Genomic DNA, 18,806 nt, shown 5'->3' with positions numbered 1-18,806 from the left:
GAAGGGGATAAAATTAGATTGGCAAAAGGTAGGGGAACAAAAGTTTGTGACCATAACCATACAAATTCGAAACCTATGACCTAGCACGAACTTCCCCATCCTTTTCCCCTTATTATTATTTTTTTTTTCTAGACTAAACCAACTTCGCGCTTGCCTAATTGCTAAAGGTCCGAGTAGGTTTTGGACTCACAAAGGTCTAGGTTGATTTTGGGACAGATCAGATTGGAACAAGGGGATTCCAATACGAATCCAAAAAAAAATTTGGAATGAAAATGTCCAAAAATTTTTAACATCAATTTCTACTCCAAAATATTTTGGAAAATAGTTGAAAACAACAATTTAAAAAGTTAAAAATTGTTAAAAATTGAAAACTCATTCGAAAAACTATCATATGCTATTATTTATGTTATCATTTATTTAATAAGTCTTCTGTGTCTATTTAGTCATCAAATCATAATTAGTTCAACGTGGAATTAGTCACGCGTAGTCTAAACTTGAAATCCCAATATATTTTGGAACTTGGAATTTTCGGAATCTTGAGATACATTCCAATTCTAATTCAATTTTTTTTCGACATTTTCATATATTGAAATTAATTTGGACTCGCCAATTTTATTTTATTTTATTTTGGGTAAGAATCGGATTGTCCAATCCTACTTGCAATCCCACAAAGGTCTTTTGTAGGCTGAGAAATTGAAATGGGTTGATCATGAGAGAAGAAAAAGGAAGGCCTAATAGATAAGCACACTTATCATTCTCTAATTCTGTTTTGGTTTTGGGAGTTTGCAAAGGCCCATGAAAATTACACGTGAGTCGTGAAATAACGAGGTTGTGTTTGGCGAGCTACTTATCATTTAAAGACACAGCAAGAGGAAAAACATGGCTGAGACAAACAGAGCCTAAACTAATAAATGTGAAGATCGTCCAACTTAGAGCGATTAAAGAGCACAAAACAAAGAATATAATGATGTGTTTACTAATTAGAAATTGGAATTCTTATCAAGAATTGAATTCCATCTATGGAGGATTCATGCGTTTATTTAACATTAAAAAATTGAAAAGTAAGTTGGGCACATACAAAATTAGGAATTGAATTCCTGATTTTGGAGAAATTCAATTTTTGGGTGGGATGTGATATTCTAATTCATGAAGAATTAACCTATTAGAAATTCATCTTTTTTACCCTTTATATTCTCATACAATTTTTAAAATTAAATTTGTCATATACTTTAATTCAACACCGATGATATTTTAGTAATTAGCATCACTCCTATCCTAATTTCATATGATTTGGTAAACAACTAAGAATCCGAAATCTAACTCCTCTCAACCCGTATGGTTTAGTAAACAACTTCAATAGGAATCCGGAATTTAATTTTCCTCAATCCAACTCCTCTTCAATTCAATTCATCCTTAATTTAATTCATCGTAATTCAATTACAAATTAATGAACATGCCATATATGAAACGCCAATTCTGACCTTGCAGTCTTCGGAATCCTGTAGGTTATATTGTGCACTATTCACGAATTGACCCCAACGTCTATTGTCTTGTTCGAAAATATTTGCCAACTGGTGCTTTTGCAATTAAACTTTAGACGCTCCATGCCACGTGTGCTACTCTTACTCTTGTAAATAATACAAGTTTGGAGGATACAAGGAAACACGGTGAGGAGGAGGATATTGAGAGTATTTAAGGGGAGAGAGAGGGAGAAAAAGAAGAGAGGGCGGTGGTGGCATTTACATCTAATATAAACTAATTCAATTTTAAATCAGAAACTTCGCATTAACCCAAATTAATAGTTGACAACATGCACATGCCCAATAATAATTTTTTTTCATTTTCTTGAAAAATGACTAGTAAGTTAATTTCATTCACTACTTCTCATGGAGTAAATGTGCCCATACAGACGTCTCAATGGAAGCCCTAAACAAATTCAACCATCTCTCCACCCAGTGAGATATTAACTACAAAAATTTTATGTTACAATTAGAGTTCCCTAAATCCTGGCTCCTTTGCAGTCCCGCACAGATTCTTCACGCAGAAAAGAAAGTCATTTTCAGCGTGTGACGGGAAGATGTGCCAAAAAACTGCCCCTGCATCTGAAAAGGGCAAAGTCCAATCTCCCAATTCCAATACCGTCTGCTTCGTAATCCACGTGGGATGGGAGTAAAAAGTTGATAATCCCAAATTTGAAGATTAGTATTCCACCAATCGTAATTTCTTTAAAGAGGGAGCTCGGCCTGGACACAAAACTTGTGGTTCCAGCTCTCAGATTTAGCTTACCCAATGTCAATATATTCTGGCAATAGTTCATCATCAAGGCCTCCAATCAAGCCAGGAACATATTCATGTGGGAGAACTCCAAAGTCCTCCGTTTCCAACAAAGACTCGTCAATGTAAGAATAAGAATTGTCTTCCAAATCATCAATTCCAACATCCTCGTTGACAGGCATATTCAGGTCAAACCTTGGAATGGGATTCATGGGTGCAGCCATTGGCAAAGGTTGAAATACCTGCTCAGTAATAAAGCTACGCATCTCACCATGCTCTACTGAACTTTTTCTGATCTTCGATTTGGAAGGTCTAACTGAATCAGAGAAGACAAGTTTGTGCTTTCCCGTGGTTGGTGGCTTTGACACTGACCGAGACCTGATATCATTTGTTGGGAATGCAGATGCAGCCCACCCCATGGTATCTTCAATGCAAGTTCTTGTTGCAGTCCTGAAAGTAGACAGAACTCTTATTAGCAACCTTACAATACCCAAATCCCCATACTAGGAATTTGTTCAGACATCTACATAATAAATGTTTATTTTTCATATACCAATTGTTCTGGAATCATGTTGCAAGAGACCTTACCTGAAACGGTTCTCAGCTAAATTTATATCACAGGAATCTTCGCACTGATCATTGCTGGAGTTTCGAAGATGATGATCTTCTGTAGCTTGACTTAACAAGGGCAAAGGGTCAGAATCGGATACTGATAAATTTATAACAGATGGCAATGCATCCATGGAGTCATCTTTCTCTCCCTCAAATTCCAAAGTTATATCCAACCGCTCTGCATCTGTTGCTGAATCTTTCCCCAGGTTGGGACGAAAGACTCTGCCATCCTCCTGCCTGCTGCTGGCATCATTAAGTGCAGCAGCTATCAACTTGGTACCATGCCCAAAAGTGCTCAACTTCATTCTTTCTGTACGTTCCTTCATGGAAGTCTGAGAAATTTGGTTAGAGGAACTAAAAAAGCTTCCACCAGAATATAGACCATTCCAGGATGATGGGAGATTTTTTCGGCGATCTTTGCGAGATGTCACCTTCCAGACAGATGAAAGCAGGGCAGTGAAGTGTTTCTGAATGACAAACTCTCTATTGGGCTGCTCAGCAGCAACATTTAATAACATTCGAATATTATCCTGGCATATAAGAAAGATGATGAGTCGTTTAATAAATGTTAACGCACCAACTACAATTCACAATAGCTAAGTGATAAAAGTGTTTATGAGATTGACAAAACATATGCAGTTCTGAAAAAATAAAACACCATTTGTACCTCTGTTACTCTTAGAAGAGCCTTTCCAGATCCTATATTATTAACTTTTTCATAATTAGGATTGTCTGGTGTAGACAAAACATATCTTTGGATGAGTTCTCTAAATCTCTCACAGCAATGGACAGGATGGCGATATCTTCCCCTATAAAACCCACCAGCAGTCATTCCATAAAGTATGTCACTAACCAAGCTCCAATAAGGACCATACTCATGTACAACAGCACACAATATCGCATCCTCTTGTGACAACCAAAAATCTGGTGGTGGAATACAATCTCTAGACCAAATGTTGCCCTTCTTTAACTTCTCTGGTTTTATCATGAGAACACGCTTTACAGGCATGGAAGTGATAGATATTTTCCCTCCCATCTTGCTTCTACTAACTGGTTTATGCTCAAAATCAACCACACTCTCACTTGGTTTTGACTCTGTAACTTCATCATGCTCCATTGTAGAGAGGTTAGTATCGAACTCCGAAGGACAAATTTCAAGAGTAGACTTCTTGAGTTTCTTTGATTTTTTCTTTGAAGTCTTCTCTTCACCAAATGGTCTAGATTCAGCCTTCTTACGTTTTCTCTTGACAATTGAACGAGGTGATTCCATATCGGAATAGGTAACCATCTCATAAGAGATGGAGTCTTCATCTATGGACATAGGTTCCACTTGAAGATCTCCTTTCACAGGTTTCAGTTCAGAAGCTAGAGATCGTTTCTTCAGAGATTTAAATTTGGCTTTCTTCGATTTCTTCTTAGGCTTGGGTTTAGGATCACTTGGCATCTCATTCCTGCTATAGCATACAACTGATTAATTACAGAGTCTTCAATATAAAAACAAAAAAATCTCAACAGCTACATTAAGAAATTTCTAAATTAAGTACGGTATTTCAGAACTAAAGTGCTCTCTATTTTCTTCATTTGACAGTTGGATCATTGTAAAACTCGTATCTCTGGAATGCTATTCTATACTACAGTACAGATGCAGCCATCTTGTTTTGTGTGTGTGGGTGGGGGGGCAAGAATTCTTGTAGTATATAAATTCAGTGCCGGTTATAAGACTTCCTTTGTCTCAGAGAGAGAGAGAGAGAGAGAGAGAGAGATTAATGGGAGGGATTAAATTGCACCAATTACTATCAGGACAAGGGTTTAGATTATCAGCTTACTTCATAGGATCACAATTTTCGTCTGCTTCATCTTCCTTCACCTTGGCTTCATATTCCAGTTCCTCCATCAACTGAAAAAAAAGAAGTTTATCACACATTATTTTTAAATAACAGAAAAATATGCAACTCAAAGAGTATCCACTGACCTGATGCTGAGTCAAAGCCTCAACCTGCTGACGATATGCCTCAGTTGCGAAATCAGCGTCCCATGCTAAGTAGGAAACAGCGAGTTTAGTCTAGAGTTGCAACATGTACACATGGCGATAATAACAAATTATAAGTTTGAATCTTTCACATCACATCATTGACCATCATGCCCCACATGATTAAAGAACTGATTTACAGATACCAGATACCATATCATGACACTATGTGACACAGTGAAGGGGCAAATTGCAAACAAGAGCTTTACCAAGTGCCATGTGGGTAAAGATTATATTGGGCACGAAGATTATGAACTTAAAAAAGCAATGAAGAGATTAAGAGGTACTTACTTTCATATACAAGAGGTTCCTCATCTTCATCAATCTCAGCTTCCATTTCCTCCTTGTATTTTTCAATGCGGTCTAGTTCCCATTCCGTCTCCTCAAATCTAACCTGAGATTCCACTGCTGTTTTGTCTATAATTGGGTCCCACAATTCCAGAAAACGAATTGCATACCTATCTATTGGACGTAATTGATTGCCAAATGATGAGATTTCTTGTCCTGCTGCTGCAGCCATCTGTTTGACATCATCCAGCATGTCCACATCATCTTCTCTACAAGCAACAGTAAGAGCTCTTTCATCATTAGAATCACTCCCATTCAACGTTATTCCATTTTCTTTGTTTGAAGAGGTCGTCCAGCCACCCTGCTCAACAGTTTCATCAACCTTCATGTCGTCCTCATTTACTAATTCATCATCTTCCAATCTCACAATGGCTTCTTCTGTAAATTCTTGATTGTCAACAGCTTCCTCCTGCTCAACTTTCTTTAATGCCATGTAATCGGCTTCATCTTCTGCATGCTTTAGAGCAGCTTCGAGATCAGCATTGGATAGAGAAACCTCAGTTGTGTTGTGATTTTTCTCCTTTTGCATATTCTTAACAGGAAGTGCCCTATGACCAGAGAAAAGCTCCATAGGATCAAGCTTTTTGAAGAATTCAGTGTTGTATCCCCCACTTTGTATAACTAGATCATCAAGCGCACGCTTCTGATTTGCTTTCTTCAGGATATTTTCTTCAATGGTGCTCTGACTGATCAACCGATAAATATGAACTTCACGTGTCTGTCCAATACGGTGGCATCGATCTTGAGCTTGTTGGTCCATAGCAGGATTCCAATCACTATCATAAAAGATAACAGTATCTGCCCCAACTAGGTTTATTCCAACACCCCCACTACGGGTTGACAATATGAAAAGAAAAATTTTGGGATTTGTGTTAAATCGCTGCATTAAAGTCTGCCTCTCCTCAGGCTGAGTGGACCCATCTAAACGCATGTATGTGTAACCATACAGATTGATGAAAGCCTCCAAGATATCAAGCATCTTCGTCATCTGAGTGAATATTAATGCTCTGTGACCTTCTGACTTCAGTTTTCTAAGCAAACCTGCAAGCTCTTGCAACTTACCACAGTCAAACTGTATAAGTCGCCTGTCAGGAAAATATACTTGCCTTCGGACAATTGCAGGTCTGAGTGGTGATAGAAGTGGTGACAAGGTTTCAGTGCATTTCTGCTTATAAACTGGATTCTGAAACACAGAACTTCCAGACTTACTGCACCAACATACAGGTGGGGGCGCCCGAGCAGCAGGGATTGCAAACAGAAAACTTTCAACCAGGTCAATCATTTTCTGAAAGCGTTCCACTGGTGAAAGGACTATATCAGCCAGCTTTGAGGAGTACATGTAGGACAAAGGATTAGCCTTGTGAGAGTGAATGTCAAAAACAGGATGTCTTATTGTAACAAGATCCCTTAGGCTTGTTGAGTATATGGGCTTTCTGTTGCACCTCAAGTTATTCCACCATGCAGTAGCTGCAGCATGTTCCTTCGCTTGTCTTAGTCTCTCCTCCATAATTGCCTTATGAACCTCTTCAAAAATATTTGTTCCATGCAACTTCTTGCGATGTTTAAATCCACCAATATATTCAAGATTAGTCAGTTCAACACGCTCCTTGATTAAACTTGATGGAGTAGCAAGAGCTTTCGCTTCATCACTCTCCCAAGAAGTCATGGTAAAATCTAGATGAGTAAATAAAAACCCCAAACCCCTAAGGTCTACTGCAGAAAAGGGTCCAGGTGAAAGAATTGAACATACAGAAGAACTCAATTGTGTGTAAATACCAGCCATATCATAGGAACTGACAATCGGACGACCTTCAAATAAGTCGGGATGATTGCAGACTTTACGAAGTTGCATTATAATACTTATCATTCCAAAAAAATTTGCACTTGCAAGAGTTGCTTGTGTTTCGGAGCTAGCAATGAAGTCTTCATACAAGTTACGCTGCCTCCTGGAGAGTCTACAGTTTATCACATGCTCATGTTTCATAGGGAGCTGCTTCTCCACATCTCGTTTTAAACGACGGAGAATGAATGGCCGAAGGACATTATGTAGACGATCAAGAACTTCCTTATTCACTTTTTCTTGCCCCTCAACCATCCCTGATATAGGATTACAGAACCAATCCTTGAATTCCTGATGGGACTGAAATACATGGGGCATCAAGAAATGCATTAGAGACCAAAGTTCCATGAGATCATTCTGCAGAGGAGTACCAGTTAACAAAATGCGGCGTTTGGAATTGAAGTTTAAAAGAGTTTGCCATCTCTGTGACTTCCAATTTTTAATCAGATGGGCTTCATCTAAAATCAAGTATTTCCACTTCTTACGCTTGAAGACTTTTGAATCTTGAATAACCAGTCTGTATGTTGTTATGCATACATGAAATGAGTTTGGTTTCAACCAGCCTTGCCTTTTCAATTTGCGCTCTTTTGCACTTCCGAAATAAGTTAAGATTTTGAAAGCTGGACACCATTTGAGAAACTCAGTCTCCCAATTAAGCATAACACTAGTTGGGACCACAATAAGATGAGGACCCCATATTCCCTTTTCACATGCTAGGTGTGCAAGCAAAGCAATTGTCATGATTGTCTTCCCAAGCCCCATCTCGTCGGCTAAAATCCCATTCAGTCTTTTCTCATACATCGTTACAAGCCAATCCAAGCCAATATGCTGATATTCACGTAGAGGGAACTTAAGAAGAAAAGGGAACTTTGTGCGAACTTGGGTTGTGGAGAAGGTGTTTCCAGTTGGTTGTGCAGATCTCGCAGCAGCGGCTGCATCCTCAAGTCTGTTCTCACTGTCCTTTCCTCCTTCTGATATCTTATCTATCCTAGCACTCTGTTCTTCAGTAGGAGAATCAAGAGCCGGCTGGTGCTCACCAGAGTCATAATCTTCATCCATACAAACACCATGTTGCTTTGGTTCAACATCTTCAAGAGATGGAGAATCCACAAATCCCTCTGATAAAGCAGAGGCATATTCAGATTCACCATCTGCAACTTCATCACTGTTTGAATCCTGAAAACAGGTTGATAATTGAACAAAAATCATAAGTGATGTGAAGCACTCAACTTATGAGCAGAAGCATACAATAAACCCTACCTTTTTATACCTTGCAAGCAGTTCCTCTAAAGGAACTTCACTCTCCTTCTGTAGTAAGGCAATCTGAAAGATTGCAAAAAACCATAGAAACAACCGACAAACTTTAGACCGAATCTTTTAAAAGTATCTAATCTGGATGTTTCTACCAATATGCCTAAAGTATAAGGGTGCGAAAAAAGGCATGTAGAATGGCTTCTCACCTCATCCATGGGATCACTGGTATCTGCTCTTGCCAGTTCCTCCTCCTCTGATAAAGTTGTCTCATCATCCTGCACATCAAATTCAAATCAGTACAACAAAGGCTATTGGAAATTAGCAACATGAATAAAACCTATTGGGGCAACCAAATTCAACTAATTCAAAACCTATTCCCCACTCAACTAAAACTCAGACTGTATTTATCACAATTTGGCTAGAATAATAATGAACCAACATATACCTAGATGTTGCAAGCAACCCAAGATTATAAAAACAGTATGAAAAGGCCTCTACTATGGTTGAGTCGACGAATAACAAACAATAGCTACCTAATTCCTAATAAAGGAAAGGAAAAAAAAATCCCAAGACAGAAAAGAAATAAAGTCAGAAATGAAACATAAAAAGCATTCCCACCTTTTCCTCTCCAGCAGCAAGAATGAAGTCACCATCTTCCTGCATAATTCAAGAAAGAGTGAGCAATAACCTTACACCCAGATTAGTTTTTTCAAAGAAAAATAAAATAGAAAGCCCAAATATTAAATGGAAAGGAAAGGAGAACTAAAGGATTGTGGTAAAGTATATCTAAGACTCTGAAACTAGGAATACAGAAATATGGATAATTCAGAATACATGTATCTCTCTCTCTCTCTCTCTCTCTCTCTCTCTCTCTCTCTATATATATATATATATATATATATATGGATTATAATATGTACAATATATACATATAAGTTTGAAGTCTCATAATTTCAAAATAATTGGAGTTTGCAATACCATTCCAAGATATAAATCAGAGGGTACATGAGGTCACCAGACATCAATGTCCAATAAATAAAAACCCATGAACAAAAACAATGTTGCTAAACATATGCTACCAGTGCAAATAGACAAAAAACAAAATCAAAATTAAAATAATTGCACTCACATGTTCATCATTAAAATCATATCGCACATGTCCCTTGGCAAGCTGTGCAGAAGCTTCTGAAATATGTTTGGCTCCATTTATCTCAATATCTGATAAATGGGTTTCTGAAGTGGACAAACCACCATTACTTTCCACCTGTAATTAGAAAATAACTATCATGCTAAACCATTCATATACTGCACACTTCAGCACTGGAATCTATAAACACATACAACTTACACAACGACGACCGGTGAAAATGTCTGAGCTGATTTTTTCAGTCTTACTGGCTACAAAAATATCGCTTTGTCCACCTGCAGCATAATTAACCCATCACCTTCTCAGACATAATCATAAGTTTCACTAAGTAACACAATACATTAACTACATTAACTGGTACACATACCATGGTCTTCCCCCACTGAGGTCATTTCTGTGCCATCTTCAACCTTTTCAGGACGCATACCAGGATCCTTCCCCACTGAGGTCATTTCTGCGCCATCTTCAACCTTTTCAGGACGCATACCAGGATCTTCCCCAACTGAGGTCATTTCTGCATCATCTTCAACCTTTTCAGAACACGTACCAGGATCTTGCCCCACAGAAGTCATTTCTGCGCTATCATCACCCTTTTCTGGACAAATACCATGATCTTCCCCTGCTGAGGCCATTTCTGTGACGTCTTCACCCTTTTCTGGACTACTTTCTGGGCTAACTGAGAGTCCATGTGTCAGATAAGATTTATGAAGATGCTACTAGTACGAAATAAAGGAGCTCACTTGGAATAGGAGCAACAGGGGAAGAGATCCAACCAATAATTTTCCAAATCTAGTATCTATTTATCACAACTCTGATTTCTAGCATGGGACACAAATAAAATTCATAGAGATAAAGCTGACCCAAAAGTAGGTCTATTAGAGATGAGTCTGGACAATCTGGAAACAAATACACTGAGGTACATGCCTAAGCAGGTATGGACATTGTGAGTGATCGAAATCTAGGTGTCATCTAGTAGACCTACATGGGGGGTAAATTGTTTGAAAAGTTCCAGACCCATATTTATGGCACCCAAACTGCCCCTCATAAATTAAACAAAGTATAATTGTGCAAAACATTATAACCATTCACCTTTCTCCATAGGATATTGTTTGAGTAACTCCTCAAGTGGAAGATCTACTTCATTTTGTAAAGCATCCAATTCTTCCTGTCTTTCTTGTTCAGTAAAAAGAGCCTCATCTTCCTCAATAGTGCATTCATCATCTTCCTAAAACAGCATCATCATGCAGGAAAACATCTGTTAAGAATAGAAATTATATATAAAGAGCAGTATCAAAAGATTGTTTAAATCCACAAGGCGGGACAGTATGACCTCAAAATACAATAGAGGACACAGGGCAGCCTTTGCAAACATGCTAAGGAAACTAATACATTTTGGCAGTAGACATTCAGGTAATATAACAGTTTACAGATAGAAATGTACTCTAACTAGCATATATATGTATAAAACTCACATTAATAGAACATGAGGGTGCATATTCAAGTTGCAAATTTAGAAAACATAGGTCGTATGTCTTTTATTACCAACCTTATTGTGGTCAGATCTCATTTCCAAAAATTCATGAAAAAAAAATTCCACAAGATTGTTTAGGGTTCATTTGATTCTATAGAAGTTTCCCAACCAGAAAACAGTTGCGCTGTTAGGCAGAAACATGGGTCAGTTTAACTATAGACTTCATCTCTGGATTACCTAAAGTTGTGGTCAACTACTTTACCAACTACGCTTCTTTCATGCTCGCTAAACATCCCTGAGTGAGGGGTGGCAGGCACGGATCTAGTTCAAAATACTGAGTATTGGAGAGTGTTAGCTGATATGACATGATTGATCATATGGCCAATAAATATCGTGAGCTACCATTCATGCAGCAGCAACAGCAACCTCCTATAAATGACAGCTGAGTTTTATTATTTTTATTCTAAAGGATTACTTTTCTTTCTATTTATTCTAACATGCGAAAAATTATGTCTGTATATTATTCCTAGTGTGAAGAAATAAGAGTACTAGAAAAGGCTACCAGCCCACCACAATTTTCTACAGCCAACCCTACATCTTCATACAACTGTTTTCTTGAGCAATAATCAAAGAAAAGGAAAAACAAAGAGAAGGCGTCAGCTGATGCCTGCTGGAAACTAGCCCCTGAGTGCTCTGAATTCTTCTACTTGATATTTTCTAATATGCATAGAGTTCCTTGGCTGATTGACATTATTATCATGTACTTGCATACCAACAAATTGAGTTCGAAAGAGATATCATATAATTACAGAATATACAAGGAAAGGAAAGACTCACTGTTCCATCATCTGATTGTACATCATAATCATCATCACCGTCTACTGTATCTGACTGAGGATCTGCTTAAAACGTGTAAGAGTGAATTATTTTGGTTATTAAAGAAAAGTAAAATAAACTTCCTAGGTAAGTGAATAACAGCAATGAAATTACAACCTTCAACTTACCGGCATTAAATTCAGTTGATTTGTTAATATCATTTTCATCCATCTCTTTGCATTGAATACTCAGTTGATTTTGTATGGGATATTGCTGCACAGGCTTGTAACTGTCCCCAAGATTTTCTGCCAACATTGTTGAGTACCTGGAAGTTTCATGCACAACATACTTCCATTCAGTTCACCGGGAAAATAGCCAGAAATCAAAGGTAGTATACAGCAAATAACGAAAATTCAGATTATATCAATTAACCAAGAAAACGTATTTACCTCTCAGTTTGCCCTAGAAGGAACTCAAGCTGCTTATCAAGTGCCCTTTTCTTTTTCTCATCAAGTTCCATCTGATGCTTGTAAAGCACCTAGATTACATATTGTGTATATACAGTCAGGGACCTAACTATAAAGAAATTAATTGATTAAATTAATAAAGAGAAACCAAATAAGTTGGAGACTTGATTGACAAAGCAAATATAAACTTACCAGCTTCTCTATTTTCAGCCAGAACTTCTTCACATCTTTTGAAATACTGAGGGCAACCTTCTTTAACCGCAGCTCTTCTTCCTGATCAAAATTGAAATTCACATTGTTGCAAGAAAAATAAGCATGCCAGTGTTATATGAACCAATTTCGTGTAACATGAGAATTGAGATAAATTTGTTCTAAAATGTGAGCATGACAAATGTACATTTACTTCAGTTAGGGAAAAACAGAACCTTCATTCTTTTTTCTCCCCTCGTAGCTTGATCTAGCATGCCTTTGCTGGCTCTTAAAGCAACCTTCTTCGCCTGAGCTAATTTCCATTTTCTCTCTGACTCAAAGTCCTGGTAACAACTAGTTTCATAAGCAAGGAATATAAAACCTTTTGTCTCACATTTCTCAACATAATTGAAAAGATATCACACTTTTCAACATAATACTTGATCTGAAGATAATAAAGCACAATCATACAAGCAGATGACTATAGTCCAGAATTTCCAACAACATAAATTGCCAGATCTTCAAGGCATATATTAGTAAATTACCTTTGAAAGCCATATCATCTCCTCTAAAACATGATCCCAATGAGCCTTTGGCCGACGAGGTTCATTCGGAGCTTCAAGGGCCTATCATAGTTAAGTTAGTCAAAATGAGTAGAATAAGAAAAGGATTGCAGCAATGCATTCAAATTACTAACTGTTTTCAATATGTAGAATGTTATCATCACCAAGGAACATGGAGTCCGAAGAACATTACAAGCATGTGCTTGTGATAAAAAATATTCGGAAAGCTCCAAATAGTTTTATTGAAACTTGAAGGCATGCAACATTCAAACCATTATACTCAAGATCCCTTGTTGCATCATGTCAATCCAGAGAGCAGTTTAATCCTAAGTCCTAATATAAAAACCAATTATTGTATCAATGATTAAAGTTATCTGACCACCCTCTGTAGTAATGATACTTCAAGAAGAGTACAGATATCTGTTTTGAAAACCAGTAATTCCCATTAAAGCTGAAACAAAACCCACAGAAAGAAGAATTTTTCCAAGCACGACTCATCCACAGGAAAATTCTTTATCACTTTGCAACAAATAGTAATCTGTCAAATCCCCACAATCAGAAACATTGTAAAACACAAAGATTTGGAAGGGTTTCCTCTCAAGCCAAGACACCCAACCAACCTTTTCTGGACGTCATTGCTCTACTTTATCTGTCTTGAAATTCTCAATAAAATCATCCCTAGATTTAAAAAAAAAATAGAAACATCTCCACGCTCTTCACCATTGAAGATATAAGTGCTGATGTTTCACTTAGTTCAAGATGCACCGTAAGCCAAGACTTTTACGAAACCCAGCCCACACAATGGGTGTCAATGCACTTTGCTAGGACTTGAGCCCGATACATCATTGCCTACTTGCAATCTTGTTGCGCAGTTCTAGTGAAGGAAACATTTCAACTTACAAATCTGAAAGGAAACTAAAATAGAAGCATGCTTCGGCTAATAGAGTAGCATGCATTCCTGAAGCTTAATCTTCATCACCTAGCTAACTTGACTCTCAATAGCCCAAATAGAAGCTTGCTGCAACTAATAAGCAGTAAATCCTCAAACATCTTCATTATATCATCAAAATCTTAACACACATTGGCCTAATGCAAAAAAGAATTCTTCAGTACAGGGTAAGATATTATTAGTATGTTGGATATTTGTACGATAACATAGTGAAAAGAAAAGTATAAAAGGTCTCCCCAGCTCGTAGTTGGAATATCATAAAAAATCATATAACTATAGGAAAAAACATGAGAACCCAATATTCTGTTATTGGTTTGCATGCTTAATCTCCACTATGAAAAGGTGTCCTCAATTTCTCTTCATTTTTGCATAGAACTAACGTTCTTTTTTCGTCTTTCTACACTTGGTTAAGAGTCAAAGGACATTTTAACTTTATTTCTAAACAAGGGTTATGTTATGACTTTTGCGGCCAAACCCATTCCAAAGAAACACTGTTTTACTTCAATTTATTCATCCTCTTCAACTTTTGCGTCCCATATACGAGGGAAAAAAAAACTACAGTACATATTTGGTTTAACAAAAAGAAATAAAAAAGTGGCATTTTAAGAATTCATAAGAAAAACAACTAGTTATTCACTTCTAGCTCATCAAAAATTCAGATTTCAACAAAAATGCAATAGTATTATGTAGGGAAGCCAACCTTGTGGCGTTTAGCTCTGGTCTCATGATCAAGCTTCGACCTTGGACCTTTGGAAGCCATGGTTTTGGGTCGTCAGATCCACAAAACCGGTGGATCTAGACCGTCTGGTCGACGCCACTACGCTCTCCTTCTCCGATTGCTCTCTTCCTTCCTATACTCTTGCTCTTCTTTTTCTCTTCTTTTTCTCTTTTTGTTTTGTTTATCTCCCTGGAGCTTCTTCTTTCTTCGTTTTGAGGACACCCGCCTCTGATGAAATTCCACGATGCGGCGCTGCGTTTTGGGTTGCGGCTTTGTTTACGTGGTTGGATTCTGCTTTGGGCTTTATTTATTATAGGTTTGGTTCATGGGCCGAGATAAATAGCTCCAACGGCCCAAACTTAAACCCCAACCGTTGAAATAAAACAACGGTCTGGATGTTATGTAGATTCTGTTGCAAACTTTGATCAGGACAATCAATTAGATTTGGCTTGATTGATGAGCAATTAATGTCAACCTTCACTCTCATTTTTCCCTGTTGTTATCTCTCTCTGACACTTGGTTCAAGTCATTAGGAGTTGTTTTCATGTGTACGAAATATCATAAGAGTGAATAACCGAACACATACGATTTCGAGTTCTTAGATAGAAGATTTTTAACCACTTGAGTTAGAATGAAATGAGTTAAAACGACATGTATTGCATACGACTCTATTTCATTATTACAATAACTTAATCCACAAGAAATATGTGTAAATAACATAATAATCTTTTTAATATAGGGAACTCAAGCGAGCACCATATGAAGATCATACTTTTTTCAACGTGCATCAAAATCGGAATTCGACAAGTCATTCACTGATGCAATTTCAGGTTGCTTTCCACCTACACCAGCCTCCACCAATTTCCTTCCAACAAAAAATGCTGGCTTTGTAGGTAAGGCTAATGGTGTGCTTTCATTTATCAACATAGATACTACAGCTGACATGGTGGGGCGATCTGCTGCATCTTCCTCTACACATAACAGACCAACATGGATGCATCTTAACACTTGATCGTTAATACATGAATCACCTACCGTTGGATCCATTAATTCTAGTCCTGAACCTTCTTTCCATAACTCCCATGCCTGAAATAACATTTTTCAGATTAAGAAAAAGAAAATGTAGAGTATTATAAATGCAGAGAGTTGTTTGACATACGTATCCTACTAAACTGAGAGCGCGATCATCGTTGTAGAAGCTGTTGTTTCTCCTCCCACTTATGATTTCAAGCATCAACACTCCGAAACTGTAGACATCAGATTTTACGGAAACAATTCCTTCCATGGACTCAGGAGGCATGTAACCACTGCACCAAATGAAAATGAAAAAGGCTTTGATTAGCATATATCTTCAAAAATGCACGTTTAACCAACAGCAGAATAAGAGTGTGTATGCAGAAATTTGTTCACTTACCGTGTTCCGACAATTTTACTAGTGTTTGCTTCCAATTCATTATTGGTGAAAATCCTTGCCATACCGAAATCGGAGATTTTGGGATTCAAATTTTCATCAAGCAGTATGTTACTTGCTTTTAAATCTCTGTGAATTACTTTCTTTCTTGAGTATTTGTGCAGGTACAGCAACCCTAGAGCGATTCCTTCAAGTATACCAAAACGCTTCTTCCAATCTAGAAGTAGACGTCTGTTTGGATCTGTCCAATATGTAGAGTTAAGTAAGATTAAAATTAATAGTAGTAATCTTTGAATTTTGACAGTAGAATAAAAATCAGATTACAAATATAACAAATCAAAATCAAGTATCTTTAATTCCTTACCAAATAAAAAGTGGTCCAAACTTTTGTTTGGCAGGTACTCATATATCAACATCCTATCTTCTTCATGAATGCAAAACCCAAAAAGCTGAACAAGGTTTGTATGTTGGAGTTCATATATGAGCATCAACTCATTCTTGAACTCTGCGGTTCCTTGCCCTGAGCATTTCGAAAGCCTCTTCACAGCGATTTCTTGTCCCGTCGCCAATTTTCCCTGAATTAATAATCCATAATATTTCCCAGCCATTTCAAAAAGGGAAAACCTACATGTTCATCAGCTTTTGAATAACAAATAGAAAATACTTTTGTAATTTAAAAATTTACCTTATAAACAGGTCCAAAGCCCCCTTCTCCAATCTTGTTTTCATCTGAGAAATTGGAAGTGGCAGCCAAGACAGATGCATAGCTAAATACACTTAGGTCCTGATGTCCCATCTTTCCATCATTTTGAAGTCCAACATGATCAGTAGGTCTATTAGATTTCATGAAGTTGAGCATTTCGTTCTCAATGTTTGTCCTGCTTTCGCCTATTTAGATTGATAGTGTAGAAAGTTATGATTTCAATTTGTGGACAACAAAAGTCAATGATGTAAAACTAGAGGACAAAAGCTTATAAAGAAATATACCAGTTGAAAGTGCCAATCTTCTTCTTCGTAGCAGATGGCACAAGACTAAAAGCATTAGAGCAGCACCAGTAGAAGATGTGCCAATCCATATCCACTTTTGTCCTGCATCAAAAATATACCAGTTGAAATTGGACTTGTGCTTAAGTTCAATGTATTAAAAGATACATAGCTAGAATTACCAGTATTTTTGTGAGGTGGTGATTTTGGTGGCGATGTTAAACTTGAAAAAACAAAGCTACTAGTTGCAGTACTCGATCCAGTGTTTTCTTCGACCAACTCACTGTCTACACTCCAAAATTGACATCCTGTACTACCAGTAGTCTGATTATCTGATATTGGAAAGTTGAATCCAAGGCAGGTACAATTGTTCCAACAAGTAGCCTTGCAGGCGTTTATAGTACCACTGTGGCTTATATTTGAATCAAACCAGTATGGGAATCTTGAGCTCAAATTCATGGGTTTAAAGAGACCATTTTTGAGCTCAAAGTCATCACCAACTCTGGCCACACAATCGCCCCTTTTCACACACCCTCCATCGGTGTTATAGCCATCACAGTTAAGTGCTAGTACAATATCAACTCGTCCCCCATAGTCAAGAAGTTTCCCCTGGCTGTATAGCACCAATTCTGGTTCAGGTTCACTTTGATCATCTACAGCACTGTATTTGAGGCACTCTTCGCACTCATTTGAAACAATGCTAAAATTGTACCTCTGCTTGGACTCATTTGGCAAAATAAATTCAAATCTCCCATCTGATCTTAAGACTCCACTTGTCCAATAAACCACCCCACTTTTCCTGATTTTCAACTGGCGCTCATTGGGTTCCCAATCAAGAGTGAAAGGTCCTGGAGCTGGGTTGTAGGTACCTGTCCACGCTAAAAGTGACCATATGTGGCCATTACTACGGTTAACACCTAATTTCATACTGGGTAAAAATGTGTCTACTGGATAATCAAAACTTTGCCACAAAACCCGTTTCATCCATCCACAGAGTTCAGTTCTTGTACTATAAGATTGCCAGAATCCAAAAGGGTAGCCACAACGGACCGCTAGTTTGTGGAGCAGAGAAAATTGGAATAGAATCTTGACCTGTTTGACTAATTTTCAATGTGTTGTTCAAGTCCAAGGTGAGAAGTGGGGAGGAAGGGTATGGAATAGGTGTGTTTCTGTTGCCAATCCATGCTTTGTTTGCTCCTGGTTTATTGCGCAGGATAGCTAGATAGCTGGTGTTCGAACTAGTTTGTACAACGAAACGCAGGATGAACTTGCCTGATGCAGAGACTAAGGAGCTTGAGGAATTGAAAGTGTCCCCTGGCTTGAGAGTGTCACTTGCAGCATCCTGACAAGTCCACAAGCATGCAAAAATGAGGAAGATAATTGAGTTCATCATTAAAGCTGTAGCCATGGGTGACCACAAGACCCTGAAAAACTTGGCTGAAAAAACATGATCAAGAGGTGTGGGAGTTAAAACCAGTATCACAGTGGTCAAGGGTAGGAAATTCTTTAGAAACTAATAATTTTGTTTGCAATTTCTGGAAGATATTTGTTTTATTTTAAATTTAAAATTTTGGAAATTACAGGAAAACTTTTGACTCACATGTTTATGTTTTGACAATGATTTTTCTATTTGGTTTTGGTTAGAATGACCTGCATTTACAACAATGACTTTGTCTTTTCTTTCTGATCAAGTCATGTAGTCGGCTCCTCTTCTTCGAAAGAGATGGAATGCAT

At 37.6% G+C, this 18,806-nt stretch overlaps 2 protein-coding genes across 5 annotated transcripts; both read right to left on the bottom strand.

The window, feature by feature from the left end:
- Positions 1-1,853: 1,853 nt before the first annotated feature.
- Positions 1,854-14,952, bottom strand: PIE1 (SNF2 domain-containing protein / helicase domain-containing protein). 4 transcript variants are annotated; one of them, XM_089048443.1, is made up of 20 exons: positions 14,660-14,952; positions 12,993-13,073; positions 12,684-12,791; positions 12,451-12,531; positions 12,241-12,329; positions 11,980-12,116; positions 11,813-11,874; positions 10,594-10,729; positions 9,872-10,180; positions 9,706-9,779; positions 9,487-9,621; positions 8,976-9,014; positions 8,564-8,632; positions 8,364-8,426; positions 5,207-8,279; positions 4,859-4,923; positions 4,713-4,783; positions 3,554-4,340; positions 2,863-3,416; positions 1,854-2,724 (listed from the first exon to the last, which is right to left on the bottom strand). In XM_089048443.1, the coding sequence occupies exons 1-20, from the start codon at positions 14,717-14,719 to the stop codon at positions 2,283-2,285; spliced, it is 6,435 nt and encodes a 2,144-aa protein (XP_088904569.1). In that variant the 5' UTR covers positions 14,720-14,952; the 3' UTR covers positions 1,854-2,282. The 4 variants fall into 4 exon arrangements, with proteins under 4 accessions (XP_088904569.1, XP_088904570.1, XP_088904571.1 ...); XM_089048444.1 differs by having other exon boundaries at positions 3,554-4,337; XM_089048445.1 differs by having other exon boundaries at positions 12,684-12,801; positions 14,660-14,711.
- A 450-nt stretch (positions 14,953-15,402) lies between these two features.
- LOC103325780 (G-type lectin S-receptor-like serine/threonine-protein kinase CES101) lies at positions 15,403-18,259 on the bottom strand. The gene is made up of 7 exons (XM_089049218.1): positions 17,255-18,259; positions 17,076-17,177; positions 16,774-16,976; positions 16,453-16,663; positions 16,092-16,329; positions 15,837-15,984; positions 15,403-15,763 (listed from the first exon to the last, which is right to left on the bottom strand). The coding sequence occupies exons 1-7, from the start codon at positions 18,054-18,056 to the stop codon at positions 15,455-15,457; spliced, it is 2,013 nt and encodes a 670-aa protein (XP_088905344.1). The 5' UTR covers positions 18,057-18,259; the 3' UTR covers positions 15,403-15,454.
- Between the last annotated feature and the right edge of the window lie 547 nt (positions 18,260-18,806).

The sequence above is a fragment of the Prunus mume genome, linkage group LG3 (genome assembly GCF_029339155.1).
Source record: "Prunus mume cultivar Tortuosa linkage group LG3, ASM2933915v1, whole genome shotgun sequence".
Classification (NCBI taxonomy): Eukaryota; Viridiplantae; Streptophyta; class Magnoliopsida; order Rosales; family Rosaceae; genus Prunus; species Prunus mume.
Note: the sequence above shows the minus strand (reverse complement) of the source record. Positions and strands in the feature narration are given on the sequence as shown.

Coding starts and splice junctions, on each gene's coding strand:
- PIE1 (XM_089048443.1), bottom strand. CDS start 14,719: ATGGCTTCCAAAGGTCCAAGGTCGAAGCTTGATCATGAGACCAGAGCT. Junction 12,532..12,683: donor GGGGAGAAAAAAGAATGAAG/GTTCTGTTTTTC, acceptor AATTTTGATCAG/GAAGAAGAGCTGCGGTTAAA. Junction 3,417..3,553: donor CTCTTCTAAGAGTAACAGAG/GTACAAATGGTG, acceptor CTTATATGCCAG/GATAATATTCGAATGTTATT.
- LOC103325780 (XM_089049218.1), bottom strand. CDS start 18,056: ATGAAACGGGTTTTGTGGCAAAGTTTTGATTATCCAGTAGACACATTT. Junction 16,664..16,773: donor GCTTTGGACCTGTTTATAAG/GTAAATTTTTAA, acceptor TTATTAATTCAG/GGAAAATTGGCGACGGGACA. Junction 15,985..16,091: donor AGTAAAATTGTCGGAACACG/GTAAGTGAACAA, acceptor CATTTGGTGCAG/TGGTTACATGCCTCCTGAGT.